This window comes from Symphodus melops, assembly GCF_947650265.1.
Source record: "Symphodus melops genome assembly, chromosome: 22".
NCBI classification, from domain to species: Eukaryota; Metazoa; Chordata; class Actinopteri; order Labriformes; family Labridae; genus Symphodus; species Symphodus melops.
Window position 1 is genome coordinate 307327 of NC_136712.1, and position 10000 is coordinate 317326.

At 49.7% G+C, this 10000-nt stretch overlaps 2 protein-coding genes across 3 annotated transcripts in view; both read left to right on the forward strand.

Annotated features, from left to right (window-relative positions):
* Positions 1-6075, forward strand: part of cand1 (cullin-associated and neddylation-dissociated 1) — a gene marked incomplete at its 5' end in the record, with an annotated part of 7551 nt that extends 1476 nt beyond the window's left edge. The window contains 15 exons of the mRNA XM_079335490.1: positions 397-430; positions 523-731; positions 821-989; positions 1073-1162; positions 1622-1775; positions 1851-2088; positions 2163-2351; positions 2456-2599; positions 2683-2818; positions 2913-3089; positions 3161-3256; positions 3343-3512; positions 3594-3758; positions 3895-4002; positions 4845-6075. Of these exons, the coding sequence (XP_079191616.1) occupies positions 397-430; positions 523-731; positions 821-989; positions 1073-1162; positions 1622-1775; positions 1851-2088; positions 2163-2351; positions 2456-2599; positions 2683-2818; positions 2913-3089; positions 3161-3256; positions 3343-3512; positions 3594-3758; positions 3895-4002; positions 4845-5069 (2304 nt within the window). The 3' untranslated portion in view covers positions 5070-6075. The remainder of the gene's footprint in view (positions 1-396; positions 431-522; positions 732-820; positions 990-1072; positions 1163-1621; positions 1776-1850; positions 2089-2162; positions 2352-2455; positions 2600-2682; positions 2819-2912; positions 3090-3160; positions 3257-3342; positions 3513-3593; positions 3759-3894; positions 4003-4844) is intronic.
* Positions 6076-9725: 3650 nt separating this feature from the next.
* Positions 9726-10000, forward strand: part of LOC306817949 (ras-related protein Rap-1b) — a 7451-nt gene continuing 7176 nt past the window's right edge. The window contains exon 1 of one of the 2 annotated variants that reach the window (XM_079335223.1): positions 9726-9832. The gene's annotated coding sequence lies outside the window, so the exon portion shown is untranslated. The remainder of the gene's footprint in view (positions 9833-10000) is intronic. The other variant, XM_079335222.1, reaches the window with a different exon arrangement.

Here is a 10000-nt window from a genome sequence, read left to right on the forward strand (position 1 = left end):
TCCCAGTACTAATACCAGGTAATACTCCCACACATCCCAGTACTGAATACCAGGTAATACTCCCACACATCCCAGTACTAATACCAGGTAATACTCCCACACATCCCAGTACTAATACCAGGTAATACTCCCACACATCCCAGTACTAATACCAGGTAATACTCCCACACATCCCAGTACTAATACCAGGTAATACTCCCACACATCCCAGTACTAATACCAGGTAATACTCCCACACATCCCAGTACTGATACCAGGTAATACTCCCACACAGTACTGAAGTACTGATACCAGGTAATACTCCCACACTTCCCAGTACTAATACCAGGTAATACTCCCACACATCCCAGTACTGATACCAGGTAATACTCCCACACTTCCCAGTACTAATACCAGGTAATACTCCCACACATCCCAGTACTAATACCAGGTAATACTCCCACACATCCCAGTACTGATACCAGGTAATACTCCCACACTTCCCAGTATGTTTACTGGGTAAAATCATGTTTTTTCTTTCAGGTATCATCTTCTCTCTGAACGATAAATCGAGCAGCTCAAACCTCAAAATCGATGCTTTGGCGTGTCTTCATGTCATCATGGTCACGCACCCCGCTCACGCCTTCCACGCCCATGTCCCCGCCCTTGTACCGCCCGTGGTGGCCTGCGTGGGAGACCCCTTCTACAAGATCACCTCAGAGGCCCTGCTTGTCACTCAGCAGCTCGTCAAGGTGAGACTCGACCTGCTGCCTCCTGAAGCTCCGCCTGATGACCTCACACCTGATTCTGATCTCTTATTTATTTTTTTATTCACTTTCAGGTGATCCGACCTCTGGACAACCAATCAGAGAGCTCTGACAGCTTTGACCCCTCCCCCTACATCAACGACCTGTTCACCTGCACGATCAGACGCCTGAAAGCCGCCGACATCGACCAGGAAGTGAAAGAGCGAGCCATTTCCTGCATGGGACAGATCATCTGTAACCTAGGTAACCACTTCCTGTCAGTCGCAGTGAGGTCATCACGAGCTGCTTCCTGTTTGTCTTCTTACCTGTGTTTTCTGGTTGTTTAGGAGATCGTCTGCCCGCTGAACTACCAGGAACGCTGCTGATCTTCTTGGAACGCCTGAAGAACGAAATCACCAGACTGACCACAGTGAAAGGTAAGCCCCGCCCCCAAAAGAACGCTGCAGGGCTGCCAGGTCAGAGCGCCCTCTGCTGACAAACAAACCTGTTTACTTTGAACATCCTGCATTCCAACACTGAGCCAAGAGCTCGACGCTGTGGCGATGTTTGTGTTCTCCCCAAACGGCCCCGAGTCGATTTATTCTGTAAATACAGAAAAACACGCTAAACGCAGACGCCTCAGGTCGCTACGTGCCGGGTGAATCTGTCGTCTGCCTGCGTCTCTCTGTGGACGTGTGGTTGGTGCCTGGAGAGATAATTCGTGTGTGTGTGTGTGTGTGTGTGTGTGTGTGTGTGTGTGTGTGTGTGTGTGTGTGTGTGTGTGTGTGTGTGTGTGTGTGTGTGTGTGTGTGTGTGTGTGTGTGTGTGTGTGTGTGTGTGTGTGTGTGTGTGTGTGTGTGTGTGTGTGTGTGTGTGTGTGTGTGTGTGTGTTGCAGCTCTGACTCTGATCGCTGGCTCGCCGCTGAAAATCGACCTGCGGCCGGTTCTCCCTGATGCTGTTCCCATTCTCGCCTCTTTCCTCCGTAAGAACCAGCGAGCTCTGAAGCTCTGCACGCTCGCCGCTCTGGACATCCTGCTCAGAAACTACAGGTAAGACTCTCACTCTGAAAGCATTAAGCCCCTCCCCCTTCTTCCTAACCCTTAACCCCTGTGGTAACGTTCCAGCTCCGCGGTGACCTCGGTCATGGTGGACGCCGTTCTGGCCGAGCTCCCTCCTCTCATCTCGGAGAGCGACATGCACGTGTCTCAGATGGCGCTCAGCTTCCTGTCCACGCTGGCGGTGACTCACCCGTCCTCGCTGGGTCAGCTGAGCGGAGGCAACATCCTGCAGCAGCTCATCATGCTGGTTCGATCCCCGCTGCTGCAGGGCGGCGCGCTCGCCGCCATGCTGGACTTCTACCAGGTAAAGCAGACGCACACAGCCGTCCTCAGGATGTTGGTCAAAGATCCTCCTGACGATAACTCGTGTGTGTTCAGGCCTTGGTTGCCACGGAGACTCCTGGTCTGGGTTACATGGACCTGCTGAGGATGCTGACCGGTCCCGTGTACTCTCAGAGCGCCGCTCTGCCGCACAAACAGGCGTACTGCTCCATCGCCAAGTGTGTCGCCGCTCTGACCCGAGCCTGTCCCAACGAGGGGCCGGCTGTGGTCGGACAGTTCATCCAGGTGAGACCGCGTGCAGGACTTTTACAACAGGAAGTGGGTGTGTTGTTGTTGCCGTGGTAACGGTGCTGCTTTCAGTAAAGTGGTTTTATTTCCTGTTTTTTAAGGACGTGAAGAACAGCCGCTCCACAGACTCCATCCGGCTGCTCGCTCTGCTCTCATTGGGCGAGGTTGGACATCACGTGGACCTGAGCAGCCAACCAGAGCTGAAGACGGTCATCCTGGACGCTTTCTCCTCCTCCAGTGAAGAGGTAACGCCCGTCTGCTCGCACGCCGTCGCATTCGGATATGAGCGTCATAGTTTAATTTATCCCCCCCCCCCCCCCCCCCCCAGGTGAAGTCTGCAGCCTCGTACGCATTGGGCAGCATCGCGGTGGGGAATCTTCCGGAGTATCTTCCGTTCGTCCTGCAGGAGATTTCGTCTTCGAAGAGACAGTACCTGCTGCTGCACTCGCTCAAAGAGATCATCAGTGAGAGCCAATCAGAGTCCTTGGATATCAACCATCCCTCTGTGTGTGTGTGTGTGTGTTTGATTTAACCGTGTGTGTGTGTGTGTGTGTCCAGGTTCGGCGTCGGTCTCCGGTCTGAAGCCGTACGTGGAGTCCGTCTGGTCTCTGCTGCTCAAACACTGCGAGTGTCAGGAAGAAGGAACCCGGAACGTGGTCGCCGAGTGTCTGGGCAAACTGACGCTGATCGACCCTGAGACGCTGCTGCCCCGCCTCAAAGGATACCTGCTGTCAGGTGACTGCCCACGCCGACCAATGAGCTGCGTCGCCTGACGGGGACAGTCCTCATTACTCTGTGTGTTTCAGGCTCGTCGTACGCCAGGAGCTCCGTGGTGACCGCCGTGAAGTTCACCATCTCTGACCAGCCGCAGCCCATCGACCCGCTGCTGAAGAACTGCATCGGTAAACACGCCCGCCGCTCGCCGCCCGCCGCTCGCACTGACGTCCAGTAGCACAAACTGAGCACCTGCCCTGTTCTTCTTCTTCAGGTGATTTCTTAAAGACGTTGGAGGACCCGGACCTGAACGTGCGTCGTGTTGCCTTGGTAACCTTTAACTCGGCCGCACACAACAAGCCGAGTCTGATCCGCGAGCTGCTGGACTCGGTCCTGCCGCAGCTCTACAACGAGACCAAAGTCAGGAAGGAGCTGATCCGAGAGGTGAGGAGCACGCAGAACACACACACACACACGGGAACACAACGGATCAGCTGACACGTGTGTGTGTGTGTGTGTGTGTAGGTGGAGATGGGGCCCTTCAAACACACGGTGGATGACGGGCTGGACCTGAGGAAGGCTGCGTTCGAGTGCATGTACACTCTGCTGGACAGCTGCCTGGACCGGCTGGACATCTTCACCTTCCTGAACCACGTGGAGGACGGACTGAAGGACCACTACGACATCAAGGTGTGACCCGCACAGAACATGATCCTTTACCTGGACAAGTCGGCGTGTTGTCATGGTGACGGTTCGATGATGGACCAATCACTGACATGGTGGTCATGATGTCGTTACTATAAACTTGTCGTGGTCGTCCTTTCAGATGCTGACCTTCCTGATGCTGGCCCGCCTGTCCTCTCTCTGTCCCAGCGCCGTCCTCCAGAGACTGGACCGACTGGTGGAACCGCTGAGAGCCACCTGCACCACCAAGGTACACACACACACACACACACACACACACACACACACACACACACACACACACACACACACACACACACACACACACACACACACATAGAGACACACACACACAGACACACACACACACACACACACATAGACACACACAGAGACACACACACACACACACATAGACACACACAGAGACACACACACACACACACACATAGAGACACACACACACATAGACACAAACACACATAGACACACACACACATAGACACACACACACATAGACACACACATAGACACACACACACACATAGACACAAACACACACAGAGACACACACACACAGAGACACACACATAGACACACACACACACAGAGACACACACACACACACACACATAGACACACACATAGACACACACACACATAGACACAAACACACATAGACACACACACACATAGACACACACACACATAGACACACACATAGACACACACACACACATAGACACAAACACACACAGAGACACACACACACAGAGACACACACATAGACACACACACACACAGAGACACACACACACACACACACATAGACACACACACAGACACACACACACACAGAGACACACACACACACATAGAGACACACACACACACATAGAGACACACACATAGAGACACACACATAGAGACACACACGCACACATAGAGACACATACACACACACACACAGAGACACACACACACACACACACACACACACCCACACACACACACACACACACACACACACACACACACACATAGACACACACACACACACACACACAGTAGTGAGCGTGTGTGTCTCTGCAGGTGAAGGCGAACTCGGTGAAGCAGGAGTTCGAGAAGCAGGACGAGCTGAAGCGGTCGGCCATGCGAGCCGTCGTCGCCCTTCTTACGATTCCCGAGGCGGAGAAGTCGCCGCTGATGTCGGAGTTCCAGTCTCAGATCTCGTCCAATCAGGAGCTGGCGGCCATCTTTGATTCGATCCAGAGGGACTCCAGCTCGGCCAACATGGAGTCAATGGACACCAGTTAAAGAGACGGACAAACAAGTATCCCACAATGCAACAGGGCACCACGCAGCTGCTGCAGTGCTAACCCTGCAGCATAGTTCATGATAACAGGACTTAAACACACACACACACACACACACACTCGTAGTGACACACCCTCTCCTAGCGATCGATTGTCCCATGATGCATTGCACTGAAATCAGCTGTTGGAAAAGAAAAGACTGACGTACGGCTCACACACACGGACAAAAACAAATACTCAAAAAAAAAAGTTCCACATGAGGTTGGGAAGCTCCTCCCACTTCCTATTTGTTTTTTTTTTTAGTGAGGTCGTCTGATTGGCTCTTGTCCTTCATCATCATTCTTCTTTTTTATTTTGTTTCTTTTTTCTTTCTTAACGTTATTCCAGAAAGTTCCACGGGTACTGTTACCTGATTGGCCGCTGCTGAGTGACTGACAGTTGACGTATTATCTAAACTGACCAATGGGAAAACAGTCTTTCCTTCCTGAGGCTGCAGTGACCAATGGGAGAAGGGCTTGTTATGGGTTTTTGTTTTTGCGAACGATAGAGGAAACTGGCGTGTCGACAGGTGGGCGGGGTTTTTACTGTTTTTGGACCAATCAAATGTTTTGTTTCCCCCTGGCTCAGTAGGCCCGCCCTCCTGAGTCGGGAGGAGAGCCTATTGGACCAGGTTCAACCTGACCAGACCTGATTGGACAATACGAATGAGCTACGTGGCTGTTGCCATGGTGATACAGTGTATGTGTGTGTGTGTGTGTGTGTGTGCGCGTGTGTGTGTAAAACAATGTAACAATATTCTGACGGGCCTGTCTGTTTGCGGGCTGTTTTAAACCGGTTCCAGCCGGTTCAGTCTGGTCACTTCTGGTTTGGTTTTAATGTGTTCTGGTATATTTTGATTCGGTTCAGCTGGGTCCAGTCTGGCTTCTTTGGTCCGGTCCGGTCTGGTCAGGATTGTCTGCTGTTTATCGCCCATGACAAATAAAAAGGTCCATTTCTGCCTGCCTTCATTCTCTGAGCTCTGTCGTCTTTCTTCATTCCCAGTCCAACCAGCTCCCAGTCTATTCCCAGTCCAACCAGCTCCCAGTCTATTCCCAGTCCAACCAGCTCCCAGTCTATTCCCAGTCCAACCAGCTCCCAGTCTATTCCCAGTCCAACCAGCACCCAGTCTATTCCCAGTCCAACCAGCACCCAGTTGAAACAGCTCCCAGTTCAATCCCAGTCAAACCAGGGGGGGCGGAGCAAGCGTGCCTGGTGTCATGTCACCGTTTATACCGGACGCTGGACGACTCTTCCGGTTATCTTCAGTGAATCCCTGAAATAAAATGATGTAATGTCGCTGGTTCCACCAGGGGGCGCCAGAGCTCAGGCTTCATATTACAGCAACACAAGACGAGCCCCTTCCAATCAAATGTCTTAATGTTCTTCACCTGACTGCTTCTTCCCTGAGCTCCGACTGTCAGGCATTAAACAACCTGAGAGTCCAAACTCAGGGTTGATCGAGCTGCTCTGATTGGCTGCTTCATTGAGGCAGAAAGTCGTTAAAGAGCAAACAAAGTGAGTGACGCTCATCCATCTGGTTGCCTAGTAACGTCTGAACGGATGAGTGTGTGCCACAGCCTGGCTGATCATTGACATGCTGATGATTTTCCATCTTTGAGGTTCAGTAATGTATTCGCTCCTGAAGCACGGCGGCTGCAAACCTCGGCGTGAAGAGGCGGAGTCACAGTCAGCCTCTGAAAACTAAAGGTGGCGTTTGGATGACCTGTGACCTCTGTCCTGACTTCTAGCCCTCTGTTCGCTCAGCTTTCTTCAGATCACTTCTTGCAGACAAAGTAAAAACATGACTGCTGCCCCCACATGGCCAAAATAAAAACCGATCAGATTAAAAGTCTCCAGACTTTGAGTTTAAACGCTCGCCGTGAGGCGCCGTGAGGCGCCGTCCGATGCACAAACATGAACTTCACATTTATTAAAAGCTCACCCGTGTGGGACAAAGGGGATCTATCGTCATGCATGTTAGTCACCATGGTAACGTTTGAATCCTGGATGTGCTGTCTCCATAGATATAATGATCTATATTTATGGCAGCTTGTTGTGACCCTTCAGAGTAAAAGCATGGATAAAAAAACGTCTTCCTCTGCAGCAGGAGAATTAATGTCCAGCTGCTCGTTGAGTATCAGAACCTCAACGCTAAAAAAAATATATAATTAAAATAATGTATCCTCCATGTTTGATACTTGGTGACGTCAGGATAAGCTGAACACTGAAGGGACTTTCAAAATAAAAGAGGACTTTAGCATTTTCATCTTGGTTGGAAACCTCTATTATAGATTTTTTCTGCCACTTCAGCCGGCGCTCATTTATGTCAGACTTTAATATTATTTATATGTTAACCAGCCAATCACAGAGCTGCTATATAGAGACTACCAGCCAATCACAGAGCTGCTATATAGAGACAACCAGCCAATCACAGAGCTGCTATATAGAGACAACCAGCCAATCACAGAGCTGCTATATAGAGACAACCAGCCAATCACAGAGCTGCTATATAGAGACAACCAGCCGATCACAGAGCTGCTATATAGAGACAACCAGCCGATCACAGAGCTGCTATATAGAGACAACCAGCCGATCACAGAGCTGCTATATAGAGACAACCAGCCAATCACAGAGCTGCTATATAGAGACAACCAGCCTCTGTCACAGTCACACCTTCAGAGTCAGCAGGTAAGCAGCGTGTGATTGGACTGTGGGAGGAAGCCGGAGAGAAGCCACGCCATGCACGGGGAGAACATGCAGACTCCACACAGAGGCTCCTGACAGACGGGGATTCAAACCAGCAACCTCTATTTATTTATTCAGAATAACCGCTGATGAAATGTTTGCACCTCCTCGACCTTTCGTCTCATAAGATCAGTGTGAACACGCCTGTGTGTGTGTGTGTGTGTGTGTGAAAAAGGGAAGCTGGCTGGGTGGGGGGTAAATCTATTCTGGGTGACTCTTTCCTGTTTGGGTGTGGCTTCATAAGGCTGTATCTGTGCCTGTAGTAAACACAGTGCTGTGTGTGTGTGTGTGTGTATCATCAACACGCTCCGACATGCTCAGCTGCTCTTTAACACACTCACAATAATTCAGTGTTTTGAGTTTTAATGTTTTTAGGTAATCCTCCGAGCTGAAGTACTAAACTGCAGTTCCTCCAGCGCCCACTAGAGGTGGTCTGGAGTCCCCGTATTAAAATGTCCTGCAGAAATCAAACACATTCGCAGACTGTCCCTCAAGCTCATTAACAGCATCATTCAGGAAGTGAACCTGTGATGTCATCACCCTCACAGGTAGACTGAGCACGAGCGACCTGAGAGTCAAACCCTAACCTTTAACAACGACACGGTTTATTCACCACATCGGGCAAAAGAACTACACTACCCTCCATCACAGAGTGTCACAGCGAGCGCTCTGATTGGTGGAGCTCACTGTTACCATGGAGATGTTTCCCTGGCCCTCTGCAACTCTATTATTTCCATATAAACACTACAGGCAGGAGGATTGTGGGATATGTAGTTCCTTCATTCTCAGTTGTTTACCTTTTTCTGTTTTTCAATAAAGATTAAAACTTGTAACCATGACAACGATTTTAATCTCATGATATAAATGTTTAATCAGAGGATTAACCCTAACCCTAACAGAAATTAACACGGTCAGTGTTGAGCTTTACATAACAAATCATTATTCGTGTGTGTGTGTGTGTGTGTGTGTGTGTGTGTGTGTGTGTGTGTGTGTGTGTGTGTGTGTGTGTGTGTGTGTGTGTGTGTGTGTGTGTGTGTGTGTGTGTGTGTGTGTGTGTGTGTGTGTGTGTGTGTGTGCGTGCGTGTGTGTGGCCCACCTCCGACTCCAACAGGAGTATTTGAGGTCAGGAGCTTGGTGACCACCATTGTTGGACTTCAAAATGGCTCGCCAGAAAGTGACATGACGTCCATGTTTTATACAGTTGGTTTTAATAAAGTTATTTGAAAAACTCGCTTTGAACACACAAATCCAACTTCGAACATCTTAAATGTTTTGCCTTTGAATTGTTTTTAAACGGGAAACAAACAAAGTACAAACACTTCAGGTGTTCTTCTGTTTGTACTGAGCAGGAGGCTGAAACGTCACAAGCAGTACATCCGGCAAGTGTAGTCGTTCTTCAGAATAAAAGCACAACATTTTTCTAAAAACTTTCAGAACAGAAAGGGACAGTGACGACACTTTGACTTCATAGGAGTATTTTTAAGGCTTTTTGCACATGTTGATTTTTACATTTATTGGGGAGGTAGTAGCTAGGTTGACCAGTGCTAATTAAGTAATTAATATTAAATTTCAAAACAAAAGGTGAGTGCCTGCTCACCTAAAACCTCACCTGTATAGATGAGCCCTGATGTAACCTAACACCCTCCCTTGTGCCTGTAAAAATAAGGGTTTGCTTACTTACTCACTTCTAGTCCGAGTGAAGACCAAATCTGGAACTGGTTTAGTAACTGGAGAGGTTCCAGTTCACTTTCTGAGCACTTTGGACTTCAGTATAATCTACAATCTTTTATTAAAACTTTACATTCTTTTTAAATCACACAAAGCTCGTGATGTTTTATTTTGAAGGATAAAACAGGAAGCTCTTGCGTTCAGTGCGTCTGCGCTTGACGTCAGCACGCAGCGGCAGCAGGAGGGAGCGGCTCTGGTAGAGCGACATCTACAGAGAGAGAGAGAGAGAGAGCAGCGGACTGGTGGATGACGGTGAGTAACGCTTCCTTTCTCTCTTTTGATCTTTTTCCGTGTTTTATTTCCTCCTGACATCACAGTTATAGTTTAACCCGGGTTAGACCCTGACATCACCCCGTCATAGTTTAACCCGGGTCAGACCCCGCCGGGGAGGGAGACAGGCCGGTGCCGAGTGGAGCCGAG